This window comes from Saccostrea echinata, unplaced genomic scaffold, assembly GCF_033153115.1.
Source record: "Saccostrea echinata isolate AGI-Se365-2 ecotype Australia unplaced genomic scaffold, CSIRO_AGI_Sech_v1 ptg000027l, whole genome shotgun sequence".
In the NCBI taxonomy this organism is placed as follows: domain Eukaryota; kingdom Metazoa; phylum Mollusca; class Bivalvia; order Ostreida; family Ostreidae; genus Saccostrea; species Saccostrea echinata.
The window spans coordinates 7,502,662-7,517,705 of record NW_026889776.1 but is presented as its reverse complement, the minus strand read 5'-3'; the positions used below and the strand labels follow the sequence as shown (position 1 = coordinate 7,517,705).

The window sequence follows — 15,044 nt, the reverse complement described above, 5'->3', positions numbered from 1 at the left end:
TATGCTTCTCATATTAAGCATATTTTTCTTGATAACGATTGGACTTGGTCTATTCCCTTCTTTCTTGTGTTAAAATTTTATAATGATTAATCATTTACTAAGAAATTTTGATTCGTTATCTATTTTGTAGAATTTATGCACTGTAAATTCTGAATAATTTGATAAAGTGATATATATTGTTGTCTTACATGAACAGTACAGGTAAGTATTATAACGGCATGTAATGAAATTAAAATTTAGGTTAAGAAAAATTAAATAAAAGCAATTTTTTGTTGTTCCCACTTCAGATGAAAAATATACTTTTTCGGTTTATTTCCTTAAATATTTTTTTTTTAAAGAAATGTCTTATGAATGTCAATGTGGATTGGACGCTGATTCGCCAGAGGTTTGTTTATAAATGATCAGAAGGCTTCTCGGAGGACACTATTCTATTGGCTGCCTTCGCTGTTTGTAGTCGGTAGGTTATTGGTTGATGTATGTCGCCAGGGACAGAGATTAAGTGATTTGACAGGCGTGCATTTAGAACGCATAAATTTAGCAAGAGTACGAAACACAATGATAAACAAAGTCACAACATGACATGTATCGGTATATATCTTTTTAACGAGTGGAACAGTCATGCTTAATATGTATAAATATATATATTTTTAAAAATCTTAGTATGTGTGCTAAACTGCTTCATCCATAATACTAATTAACAGAATTTAAGTTCCGAAAACAAAATTAAGTGAATATTATATAAGTTAATTATAATTGTTTAAATGCATTTTTGTAAATTGATGAATTTACGCCTGTCAAAAATGCCATTGGAATTATCGAAGTCCCTAAGTATTTAATTACTGACTCCTTAAATTGACAGTAGACAAAGATTGACATTTAGTCGATTTACACAAAAGATCTTTCCAACCTTAACCTTGGCCTTAACTTTTGAACAGTTGGTGCTAGGGCTTTCATATTTCACATGTGTATTCATCGTGATAAGACATTTCCATGGGTGTAAATATTTTTGATCTTTTGACCTTGACCTTAGAGTTTGACCTACTTTTAAAAAAACTTAAACCTTGGCCATAACTTTTGAAAAGTCAGTACCAGGACTTTCAAATTTCACAGACATATTGTTTGTGACAAGTCCTTCCTTTATACCTTTAAATACCAACAATTTTGACCTTGGCCTTGAAGTTTGACCGACTGTTGAAAAACTTTAACCTTGGCCATCACCTTTGAACAGTTGGTGCTAAGGCTTTTATATTTTGCATGTATATTTCTTATGACAAGGTCTTCCACTGCATACCATTAATTTTGACCCTTTGACCTTGAGTCAGAGTTTGATCCACTTTTAGAAAACATTAACCTTGACCATAACTGTTGAATGGTTGATGCTTTCATATTTACCAGGTATATCCATTCACACAAGTACTTTCTTTGGGTAACAACATTTTTGATTTCTTAACCTTGGAGTTTGACTTGCATTTAAGAAACTTTAACCATAAGCTATAAGCTGCCATACGGTGGCATTAGTGTTTCACACACACATTTTCTTGTTTTGTTTTGTTTTTTCCACATCGGATTCAATGCCATGACGCCTTGAAAATCTTCATCAAGAATTTGATCGGGGACTGACGAAAGAATATACACATTTATAATAACTTATTCGGCGAAAAACACGAAAAAATGAAATAAATGAGATGACTTACCCTCGGGTATAGGAGGTTTATTCCAGTCACAGCGTATACCATTTCTACAAGACACAACAGGAAAGATAACGATCAAGATAAGATCAATGTCGCTGAAATGTGATGATGTTGACGAGGATTATGATTAATGGATACTCAGTAAATTAACCCCTGAGTAAATTAAATGACATAAAACTTAATTATTTCTATTGTGATATAGTATAATTCAAATAGCACTGCACTTTGCTGTCCGTAAATTTACTTGATCCCCATTGAATTCTAAGCACACATTATCGTTTTTAAACTAAAGATTCAAAGAATCACCCATAGTAGGAGATTTATTGTATTCATTTGGTGTGTTATAATTCTGTTTTCAGTTAAGAACAAGTGTCCCTTTTATTTGACCTTGCTCTACTTTCCTCAAAATTTCAAGACATCTAACAAAAGACACAAAGACTAGATGCTGGAACTGACCTACATTTTCCAGATGAGTGATCAGATTAAAGTTTTGGGAGCAGATCTCATTTCCAAGTAACTATAAGCCCCATATTGACCAAACTTGCGTGGATGATACATCTAAGGATTAAAAGATATGATCGACAAGACTCTTGAAATGAGAAACATGGATCTTTGTTCCGCCTTTTATCCTTATCAGAATCTCTACTTAAGAAAGAAAACTGAAAAGTATTTAACCCTATGAAAGAGTTTAAATCTTCCCCTCCCCCAATATTTCGTAGGAATAAAGTTACTTTTGAATTACTTTTTTGCAAATATAGGAAGTATTATAAGTACAACAACATGAAACATATACATGTTTATAGCTCCAAAAATTTTAACCTTAAATGTTTTTGTAAACAAATTTAATGCTTGCTGTTTTTGTAATTAAATATGTTGCTTCTAAACAAAAGGTATGAATTTTGCAGCGTTATTACAGTTTTGATATTAATGATTGATTGATTGATTGTTTACTTTCTAGAACGTAGTTACTCCCCTTTTTGCACTCTAATGAGAACAGGCTCACTATGAAAACTTTTGTTTTGGGATTTAGCACCGTTCTTGCAGGAGTCCTTTCTCTTACTAGTATCATTGATTGATTGATAGTATGTTGTTTACGTTCCATTGGAAAATTTTTCACTCACATAAGAGACGTCACCATAAAGCGACGAAAGGCTTCAAATTTATACCTATACTCGGCATTTAGGGCCATTGAGTTGTGAGGGTTCTTTATCGCGCCAACACTTACCGTGACACGGGGCCTCGGGTTTTAAGGTCTCATCCGAAACACCAGTGATTTTTACTTCTAGTGCCGGTGTAACGATAAAAAGTGACCCTTTTAGAATATTGACCGGGGATAATTTTTCTACGTAAAAATTTGACCTTCTGGTCAATATTCTACGTAAAAAATGGCCCACTTTTTTTTTTTTTTTAGAACTTATGGCCCTGGTATCATTTTCCCCATGTGGACTGTAGAAAAATAACCCTGTAGAATAATAACCCTGTGTCATTTTTTGATACAAAAAAAACTGCATGGTTTTGGTTGGAAAATTTTCTCGTTAGGCAAATACACAGGGGTTAAATCATGCACCCTTATGACATGAAGTGTTTATTTCTAAAAGCTTTCAAGCTTATTGACAAAATTAAGGTTATACTATACTTTACATTAATAATACAAGATGTTTTATCCCCAAAAAATCAAGTTCATTTTCTTAACTGATGTAAGAAAAAGAAACGTAGATATAATTTTTTCCTGAGTATGATTGGCAATATTAGCACATATGAAGTTTCGTGTGCAAAAAATATAGAACTCTACAAAATAGTATTGTAACGCATTGTGTTAGAATCAGTACCATACGAGCGCATCTATAGTGACAAGTTTTGAGGGGATGGGGTTACGAGGTGTAACCCATAAATTAATTTACGTAATGCATATGTGCATCGTAATGCAGATTATACGTGTATCTATAATGAACAAGGATCTGCAGCTAATCGTAGGGCACTGTTAGTATTTTTTATGTTCCCAAGACCGAAGATCGGGGAAAGATCGATTTAGTCTCGTCTGTCTTTCTGTCCTACAGTCACTCAGCCACAAACTTTAATTTTCCTTCAAAGAATTAAATGTCATTGAATTTATATATATGTATGAAGGCTGAAATATCATTTACTCAGACCTTAAATTTTGCCCGTTTTGGGGCATTATAATGTAAAACACTATACCCCCTTTCCTTCGAAGCGAGGTTATTAATATTCATGTAATAAATAAGGGTGAATGAACCTAAAAGAGGGAAAATATTTAAGAATGAAGTAGCAATTACAGTAAATGATAGCATATTCATGTGGTCGTTTCAAAAGTCTTGCTTGCTCTAATTTTCTTTTTTATGTTAAAAAGTTTTAATGCAATACTTTTTGATTCAATGCATTGGCCATGGTGTATACAGAAACTGATAAAAGGTGAGAGAAGGTTGAATTTTAAAGTATGGGCCTAAAACTTGTCCTTAAAATGGTCTGTGATAACATTCCTACAGGTATATCGTTGTCAGAAACATGTATATATTTATATACCGTATATACTTGCCTGTAAGTCGGTTTTTTGGGGAGTTAGATTTTGGTCCAAAACTCTGTGTCCGACTTATAGGCGAGTCATAGAAAGATTGGTATTTTCTGGACAACAAATTTAAAGGTAGTTTTTTATAATCAATCCCGCCGATTATCATTGAACAAAGTCTTAGTTAATATATTAAATCATTTATGTATTCTAAGATTATGCATAAAGTACAAGTATTTATAAATTTTAATTGTTTTATTTTTATCTTAAGTGTGCATTACTTATTTTTTAATGATTTGAAATTACATATCGACGTCATTTTTTAAAAATATTGATTGAAAATAGGTTAAAACATCAGAGCATTGATATGAAATTGTCAACCAATTCTGGCAAAAAGTTGTACCGCCTTATAAGCGGGTCATTGGCAAATCCCTCCAAAGTAACTGCAAAAAATTCAACCGACTTGTAGGCGGACCAACTTATACGCGAGTATATACGATATATATATATATATATATATATCTATAAGATCGGCTTGTCTCCAAATCAAGCACTGCTGTATGGTTCTCCCCATTTTTGCTGCTGTCATATAAATAAGTCTGCGGACATTAATTATTTTGGCTTCTCAAGGAATTTCGAATTTCTAACATGTTCGCTCCCCCTCCCCCTCACTCCCGGTTCTTTTCATAACCTAAATTCTTCCTTCAGACTAAGAATTGAATGCTTGTTTCAAATGTTCTACGATTTACAGACTTGATCTCTTTAATGTTACATGACTTGAGGAGGGCGCTATGCGCGACAGAGGCAACCTTGTTACAATTTTTAAGCACACATTTTGCATGGCTCTCTTTTTTATTGAAAGGCTCTACTGCTTAATTGAACGATTGTATTTTCCCAGAAGCATGGCTAAGGCCTGTTATAAGGTGAACATTTACTCAAATTACACTAGCTGATGGCCCAACGGTTAATCATTTAACACTATCCTTTAAAAACGTTTAGTGGAAATCTACGGTTAGTAGAGTGGAACCATGCAACAAGTAAACGTTACATGTAGGTTTATTAACAGTACACATTTGAATGAAGCACCAAACAAACATTTATATGCAATGAGAAAATACATACCGGGTAATGCGCGTAGAACAACGAGGGAGTCATGATGCAAATGCACTTTGGCTAACATTCAACGCAGTGACACGATGTCTGAACAGGACAAAATTTATAAGAATATAAAATTTAAGTGAACTGAATGCATACAAGGGAAAGGGATAGTGAATGTCAAACCCTTATAGCATACTTGGTCAAATAAAGAATATTTCATAGACCTTCTCTCAGCATGTGGACAATTTAGGGCATCAGCCGCACATCTACTTTTCATAACGGTACAACAAATAATATCCCACTGGAATTTCAAGCTGACATATCACCTTCCGTGCATGTTAGTAAACATTTAAGTATTGTTCTTCAAACATATAAAATTTTTCTTCATTAAATACGCAAACAAACAACGCAGTGATCTAAATGTACACTAGGAAACAGTTTTCTGTTGTGTGAAGTTATCGCCCTTATAATTTTAAATTACTTTCATTTTTTGCATAAATAAACAATTTTGTTAAATCCATTTTAAAGTAAAAAGATCAAGAATAAACTTTTTATAATTTCTTTTAAAATATCGATAAGAATTTTCTCGTTGTTGTAGAATAAGTATTTTTCCCATTATTTTTTATTGTAAATAAACTATGAAACTTCTAAGTATTTTGGATATATATAGTTTATTTCACAAGGCAAAAGAGTAACCGAGTTAGACAGACAAGAAATAAAGAGAGAGAGGGAGAGGTGGCGATAGGGAGTGGGTAGAGAGAGAGAGGCCATGAGAAAAAGGGGGTTGAGAGAGAGAGAGACAGAGTGAGTGAAGGGGGACAGAGAATGGGAAAGAGATAGAGAGAGGGAAGGAGAGAGTGGTGGGAGAGAGAGAGATTGTGTGTGGCAAGGGAGAGGCAGAGTGATAGAAGGGGGACAGAAGGGAGAGAGTAAGTGGGAGAGAGAATGGGAAAGAGATAGAGAGTGGGAAGGAGAGAGTGGTGGGAGGGAGACGGAGAGAGAGTGTGTGGTAAGGGAGAGAGAGTGGGAGGGTAGAGAGTGGGTAGAGAGATAGTGGAATGAGAGAGAGGGAGGGTGGAAAGAGGTAAGGGGAGGGGGAGACAGGGAGAATGAGAACGCGGATTGGGATTTTTGGTAATTTTTGTAATTTATATTGTAAACTTTGCTTTTCCGGCATAAATGCTTTCGTCTACTTGTATAAAACAAGATATTTTACTTGAATATGTTGCAAGTTACCAATCATGGTTTCCAGTATCTAAATATACAAAATTATGGAGATATAACAGTGCCACAATTTTTTTTCCTAATTTCTTGTTTTTCAAAATTTATTTAAAAATTTTATTTCTATTTCTTATTTTAATTCTAACATTTAGTTTAAATTTTCCAATTCTATATCATTTTCTTAATGTCATTTTATTTAACGATATTTAACGATTAGCGAATTCCGGTTAAAGTTTCTTTACTCCTCCCTAAAATATTAACAGCAGTGAAGAGGAAACTTCAGGAGTACTGTGCAACAATATATTCAAGAAGTGGTGTAAATCAGATGTGGATACTTAAAAATTCCAAGGAACTTTTGGAAAATTTAAAATCACAAAATTTTATCAAAATCAATAACATTTTCAACTCTATACACAATGAAATATGGAGATAACAAACAGTATTCAACCTCAAAGTCCATTTAGACAATACAAATCGGGAGCAGAGAAAACACGGACCTCCAAAAACATCATAGGTGGATTTAGGTGCCATAGAGAACTGAGCATCCCCTGCCGACCGGTCCCATCCGCCATGTGCTCCTTTTCATGATCGGGAAAAACGGAAAAATCCATAGACAATTCATTGTGTAAATAATAGCCTAACAATTAGTATGAAAAAGGTCAGCAAGCATTTGATTTAATGATAGGTTGTATTTGCTGACAAGGTCATTGTATCGACCATAAAACTTGCGTAATGATGACTTCAAACGAGAATGTTGATATCCTTGTTTTATCAACTTGTTTGTCAATAGCTTACCTCGTTTTAGAAATTGTTCATACGTAGAGCATGCTCTTGCGTATCGAATCAACTGAGAGACAAAAACCCCATATGCAGGTGATAAGAGTATATAAGTAAGGGAAGTTGATGATTGAAAAATTGAAGTCATCATGTTTTTTTTTTTATAAAGCTTTGTTGTTAGTTTAGCATTAAAGTCTTTTCTAGTAAAATGTCAAAATATAAAACAGACGTGTCAGACTCTTTGGTATCTTTTATTTCAAGCTCACCGGGATATATCGAGTCGACATATGAATGGAAGTAACTATTGTTAATTCATATTACGTCACCGATGTATCTAAATGTCGAGTTGAAGGCCACAGCGTGTTTTCCTCTTCTCATGCAGAAATCTTTGAACACATTCTGCTTCAAATGAATACAAAAATAGGTCTGCTAACGAGGGGGCACAGTTAGTACCCATGGGAATTCCAACAGATTGTTGAAATACCTGATCTCCAAAAGCTACATCGAATCGATATTGTCAATCAGTTACTCAAGCATCTTTTTAATATCAACTTCAGAGTACTTGTGTGTACAATCAGAATGCTTTTTAACAAAATAATTTTGCAAATGACCATTGACAAGGTAAGTATGTATACGAGTTCCATGTTTATTGAAAAAGTAGCTGTCTATGATGTCAAAAAGCCTTGACTTTAATTCATATTTAAAATAAACTCCTAAAATTCGTACTTCTTAGTTGGAGGGTGAGGGGATCATAAGGATCTTCCTTAAAAATCCTTATCAACTTATAGGTAAAGTAATTTTAAAACTTTAAGATAGAATCAACATGATTAAGAGAGTAAGAAAAATTGTCCAAATAAAATGAAATCTAGAGGGTGAAAAATGGATTATTTAAAGAAGATGTGAGAATTAAAATAAGAAATAAAAATATGATTATTGCTATAAAATTGGAAAAAACAAGAAGTAAGAATACAGATTGAAAGTAAAGCATTAAAAAAATTGTGATACTGATACTCCTCCATACTTTCTCATTATCAAAATTTGACAAACGTCTAGACTTTACATTTGACTTGTGAATATTGTCTTTGTGTTTTTGTCACTGCTCGGCAATTTAGAAAGCAGAAAACATGTAGAAGGATGATAGGTTAACTTACAACACATGCAAGTAAAATGTCTTGTTTACTACTAGTAGACGAAGTTTAAAAGTATGATATCAAGCAGGGCAAATTGCAGTAAATTTTAAAGTGCAAGTTCGGATTTACAAACTTACAGTTCTGGATATTTGAACACGATTGCCAACCATACTATAGCACCCTTTTCTCGTGACGGCTGCCTTTTACGAAAAGGATCGAGCGTGGGCGGGTGATCTTTAGTAAATGAAATGGTACCCTTCAAGGTAATACGGTAATGGAAATAATTGTTAATAATCGAAGTCTTGAAAAATTCCCACCTCCCCTACCCCATTCAGAATCAACGTCCTCTTGGTGGCATTTACACAATTTGATAACAGGTTACCGAATTCTTGGTCACGATGATTGTTATCAAAAAAGTAGACATAATGATCTGAAATGATGACAAAAATATTTGAAAAGGTTACATAAAACATCTGACAAGTCGAAATAAACAAAATTGTTGCAGAGATATGGCGCCATATATTTTAGGAAAACTTAATCCATGCAAAACTCACTAAGGTTTACAGTTGCCAAGCTGTATATCACAATAGACATAGAAAGAAGGAGATGATAACGGGGTCCTGTAGAACATCATTATTGTAGCGGATCTTTATATAATAACTTTTTTATGATAATTTATAAAGTGCTAAATATAATTCTAGAAATACCCTTAAGCGCTACACAGTAAAAAGATAAATATAAACGTTATTTAAGAGCAATGAATAAATGAATTAAATTTACTAATAATATGCTTAAAATCATAAAATGACAGTTAACTTAAATACATGCAATTTATGTTAAAAAACTAGATTACAAATACTTTGATCATGAACAACCTGGCCTCAAAGAAGCTAAATCATGTACTGATCGGCAACGTACATATATATTCGGAATGATATGAGGCCTAATTTTATTATTATTCTGAAAAAATGAAAAAGTTTGTAGCTGAAAAATTAATAAATGGATAATTGATAAATCGTGTCAAACAAATTCAAAGACATGCACAGTTCAAATCTTAATTGTTGGAGTATTCAACAAATGTCAATTTTCAATGTGTTATGTTCATCAGCAATGTTCAAAATGAAACGTTGAAAAGCGTGAAAAATGAATCCAAGGTCAATATTTAACGCGAGTCAATATTCTACGTTACACTGCGACGCATTTGTTGAATAGGGCTGCGCAATCATACCGATATACCGGTATATTGCGATTCGTTGACAAACTAGAGTGTTCCGAGGAACACGTGTGTCGTCTGCTTTTCAGTTTCCGAAAAGATGTAAATAAATCTAAGAGTGGTCAGGTTTTTTTTTTTACTATAATTAGCATGATAGCTCATGCATTTGCCTGCAAGGAAAAATGGCATCCATGGATAGTATCTGACGATCATAGAAAATATGGTTCCCTAACCCTCAAATGATTAATTAAATTTAAGTTATTAGAAATAACTACTAGTATTTATCATTTATTTATACTGTTTCCAATAATCCTCCAAATGAGATTTCAGTCTGTCTTTACAGCAATTGTTATATGAAATACTGATCCCGATGTTTTTTCATAATATTTAAATATAGTTTGTGTGGTAACTGAATATCATACAGTCTTAAAGTACAGAAGCGTGATCTCAATAGGTATAATCATGTATTAATGTTAATGATCAAAATCTTAAAAATTAAAAAGTTCATAAGTTTAATTAAACTTCCCACGGTATTTTTTGCAAAGTGGATTGCAATGCTGGTATTTTTCATAATATCTTATGACAAACAGTGCACATGCTTACCTCTTAAAAGTTAGAAATATCCTGTTTATCGGCACCATGAACTATGTTTGAAAAGTAGGTCAAATGTCAAGGTCACTAGGTCAGTAACCATGGTAATTTACAAAAGCCATTATGCCAAGCTATATATTTGCAAAATATCAAATCCATACCTCTTACAGTTCTCGGGATATATGGGGTAACAGACGGACAGACACACAGACCTCGGGTGGAGTGATCCCTAAGTTCCGCTCTGCTCTGTAGGTGACACAAAAATGTCGTATTGCAAAAAAAAAATTGTGATTTTTTTTTAAGACCGATATACCGCAAAAATACTTTTGATTTCTTAAAAAAAGTTTTGAAATTTACGATGTCAGAAACGTTTTCAATCGTGCCAAACGTAAGGCTGCTGTTGTATGGTTGCATTTCGTAGCAAAATTATATAGTCAAATCAACAAGAACGTTTTTGTTACAATGTATTTATAATAGCTTCATACGCTCTGCTTATAAATGGCATTTTAACTGTTTTTAAAAATGTTTCAATACATATTGCAATAAATTAAAAAATCGCAATTAAATTAAATTCAAAATTCCCAACCAATACCTAGCCCTATTGTTGAATTATCACATCACCCGTACTAACCGAACACGTTATGTGTTTATCTGGTGATTATTTTGACGGCTAATCTGATACTCTTACGGCTATACTGAAACGCAAAAGAAACGCAACATCCTATTTTAGGGGGAAATATTATATACAGGATATAACTGTACCAAATAAAGTAAAGACATCTTCAACTTCGAGTTTTACCTTACTGTATTCATTTTTGAAAATCGTTAGATAAAAAATTCAAATATTTGTAGTTTACTGGTTGTTGCGTTTCTTTAGTGTGTCAGTTTATATAGGATACCTCATTTAGAATAAGAACAGAAACGCTTTGACGTCTGCTTCGTGATAGGGAGGCCTGACTATGTTAACGTCTTACGTTTGATGCAGCATAGCGAACGATAATCGAACCCGGGCCTCCTGATCATCAATCAAAGACCCTGCCACTAGGCCATCATTGAAGTCGTTGCCATATTCTGAGTAAGGTTCGCTCTTCTTTATTCAAGTCAAAATGCTTTAATTTTTATTCAAATCAGGTCTGCTGCAGGGCAACGGCATTGTATAGACTGCATTGTGTTTGAGAAACTTTTTTGCCTTTTTGAGCTATGGCATGGTGCTAAATTATAAAAATTAATCGTTTTCTGGGAAATATTAAACAAACACACTTTCAGTATCTACTGAGGAAGACAAATAGTCTCTCAAATGTAATGCAGTTTCCACACTGCTGCCAGGAAACAGCCCCATTGAAACTCATTTAAAAACTTTTAGGGGCGAAAAAAGACCTTTGGTCAAAACCTACCAACGGCTTGCAGATATACATGTGGAAAGCAATCAAAAGAGGTACTCGCTTCTAAACCTTTCTGTATAAACATAATACATAGCAAACATAGGGGTTAACGATGGTCTTGGTGCAAAAGGGGAGCAGTTAAATTCTAGAAAGGAATAAGATATTGTAATAAAATAGCAAAATTTATCATATACTTTGTGTCTTTAATAGCAAGAGATTTCTTTCCAAACGTGCATATAAATTGTTCAGTAAAGAGTGTACGGTTATAAAGTTTTGAGCTGTGTATTACAGTAATTGCTTTGGAAAAAAATCTTTAGCGATTTTAAAAACTTGTTTTGGTATGCAAGATGACAGAACACATTAAGTCCACAGGGATTGGTCCAAGGGAGGGTTTTAAATAATAATATATTTCTTCTTTAGAAGGTTTCCTTTAAGAATCGGGATCGGTTTAAAAATATTGAAAATTTTGTAGGGGACCTATCAGAAATACTCTTTCTACATTCAATACGTAAATAGACGTACTGTGCTACAAAATACTCGAGCAAATATGGATTCTCAGCAATTCCATAGAATTTATGAAATTTAAAATTACAAATCTTTGCAACATCAACAGCATCAAAATACATACCTTTTCAACACCTTATACAACCATTCTTCATGTAAAATTACAGATCGGCTTTTTGAGATTATAGACAACTATTTTCTTCCTTACAAATAGAAATTTTCACACCATTTAATTTTCATCTACAAAATTACTTTGTTAAAAATTATTCTGATTCTACATAGTACCCTGAAGGTGGTGTTTAAAAGATGCTCGAGCTCCTCATTGACAATATCTATACAGTCTTTGAAGACTAGGCATTCTAAACATATTTGAATTCCCATATGCACACATAGAAGTTAATGGCGTCCTGACAACTAAACTATATGACTCCAGCTTTTCCAACGTAAACTTTCTTGATAGGCATTATCAGCTGCAAATGTTCTATATATATCTCCAAGCTGATTCGGTAAGCGAGAGCATCGGTAAGCGAGAGCATTGATGTGTGTGATTAATTTTTTAATCGAGGAAGCTAATGACATACAAGTTGATGTCAAAGGGGTTTCAACCATCGCATCATAAGTAAAAATTTTGCACATTCTATAATTTTATTACTTAATAACGTGTACAAAAACAACCTACTGTTTGGTACTTGATTTGACATCTTTCATGCCATTTATTACACCATCGTTTCCTAGCTAAATTGACCTAACCAGAAGGGGGAAGCTTACTCCTCGTAGGCACTTGATCCCACACCTGGTATTTCCGGGGGGTCCGCAGTTTTGCTTTTTTCTCGATTTGTATTGTTTACACGTATATTAATTATGAGGTTGATATCTTTTTTATATATATAAACTTAAAATTTTTTAAGAAATTTGGATTAGTAAAGATTTTTAGCGTCTCTAAATTTTGTAGGATCGGTTGTAAAAAAAAAAAAATAAATAATAAAGTATCTTTTTATTTAAGGGAGGGGGGGGGGCTTATTTTTTTCCTTATTGTTTCTATTTGAACTTTTTCATTTGGAGTACATTTTGAAGAATAGATTTATAATTAAGCCAGAAGTAATATTTCATGTATGCATGATAAGGCTTAACTTCAAAATTGCTAGAACACAGCTGTGATTTAAAGAAAATGTAAATAGTATGTATATGTACACATTTTATTACGTTTACAATGTTGACATTTTGTTACTCATTTAAATTCAACATTAATCATCCTCTCTCTCTCTCTCTCTCTCTCTCGTTTTTGCTTCTAACTTTCATACGTCCAAGTTATCTGGACCCTATTATGAGAAAGGGTGTCATTTCAGATCTGATTGAGTTGCTTTTCTCTGTCGTCAGAGGACGTTGTCGTATTTTTAAGAAATCTCGGATCTTTTTATTTATTGATATTCTTCATTATTATGTCCTTAAGTTTCTAATCACTTTTAGTCAGTAAAAGTCATTAACACATGAATTATAATTAAGACACGTGTTATGATTATGTTCATGCCTTCATTTCTGCCTAAATCTGATATCAATGCGACATAAATAATTCGACATTAATCAATCATCGTTAATTGGTAGGTCGCCCCTCCTTTCATTTAATGTTATATTTCTATTAGAATATTAGAAATTTATTGATAGGAATTTGTTAGATCCAGACTTAGTCACATAGAAGCGAAGTGTACATTATAACATGCATATGTTACATGTACAAGTCTAAGGCATTCTAGAACTGTTTTATGATTTACTTTTCTACTGTTTTGCTTTTTTTAACAATGTATTTCGCAGACTTTTTTGATAATGAGCACTTTTATTATCATTTGGTGTAATCATATGTCACCATAAATGTCAGCAGTTGTCCCTGGGGAGTGATTATTATTACTGCCTATTCATTTATTACTATCAATTAATTAAAGACACAAGTGAATTCAGGTTGACAAGGATTCATGTGAAATTTACATTTAATTAAACTGTTAAATTATTTTTAAAAACTTGCTTAATTTAACCTAGGGTTAAAAGTGTTTATAAAAATAATTTAATTTAAAAAAAAAAAGAAAGAAAGTCATACATGTATAGTGTGCTAAGTTTTTGCAATGAATCTTTAGTTCGATAATTACATGTACATATAGTTCTTTATTCAAAAGTGAAAAGTTTTATAAATTAATTGCCATTTACATTTTGGGGTTTGGTTGAGCTATCTAAATAGAGTTTACTTTAGAAAGTAATTGAAATAATTGTTAAAACCTACCTGGGCTGTGAGAACGAGGTCCAAATGGTTGTCAAGATCAACAAAAGGAAGGTCAGTTGGTTCCTCCACATACTGAAAAAAAGAATACAACCTAACGGCTCCCAGCTTTCATATCTAGTCCCCGGCCCTCATTATCATGCTAATCCTTCAACTATCAATACTTTATGTCAATTCAGTTTTGTTAACATGATTTGCAAACTGCAACACCAATCACATGGCAGAATTCTGTCACGTGACTAAACCGAGAGATATTTTTTTCATTCATTTTATGATTTATAAACAAGTAATTAAATTAATGTCGTATCAGAATACTGAATAGCAGGAGTAAGCTGCAATAAATTCAAATTAAACAAGTTGTTGATTTATGAGTGGAACTGCAAATAAGTGGTTAGGTTCTTTAGACTTACGATTCTGTCATGTCTTCTGATGTGCAATTTATATGCAAATAAAGGCGGAAATATGGAGATTTTGTTTTTGCTTCTTTGAAATGGTTTTTTTTTTCAAGCTCTTACCTGATCAGTCTAGTATTCTATTCTATGTCTAATTTTTAATATAAGTTTAATAAATTTTGGTATAACTGAAAGTGTACTCTAAGTATTTGATGGCCACTAATCATGCTCCTTGATTAACCGACCTCTTTTTAT

The 15,044-nt window shown here is 33.0% G+C and overlaps 1 protein-coding gene across 1 annotated transcript in view; it reads right to left on the bottom strand.

Annotated features, from left to right (window-relative positions):
• Positions 1-14,489, bottom strand: part of LOC133193471 (uncharacterized) — a 37,368-nt gene extending 22,879 nt beyond the window's left edge. Inside the window, exons 1-2 of the mRNA XM_061329433.1 lie at positions 14,401-14,489; positions 1,695-1,738 (exon numbers count right to left, since the gene is read on the bottom strand). Of these exons, the coding sequence (XP_061185417.1) occupies positions 1,695-1,738; positions 14,401-14,471 (115 nt within the window). The 5' untranslated portion in view covers positions 14,472-14,489. The remainder of the gene's footprint in view (positions 1-1,694; positions 1,739-14,400) is intronic.
• Between the last annotated feature and the right edge of the window lie 555 nt (positions 14,490-15,044).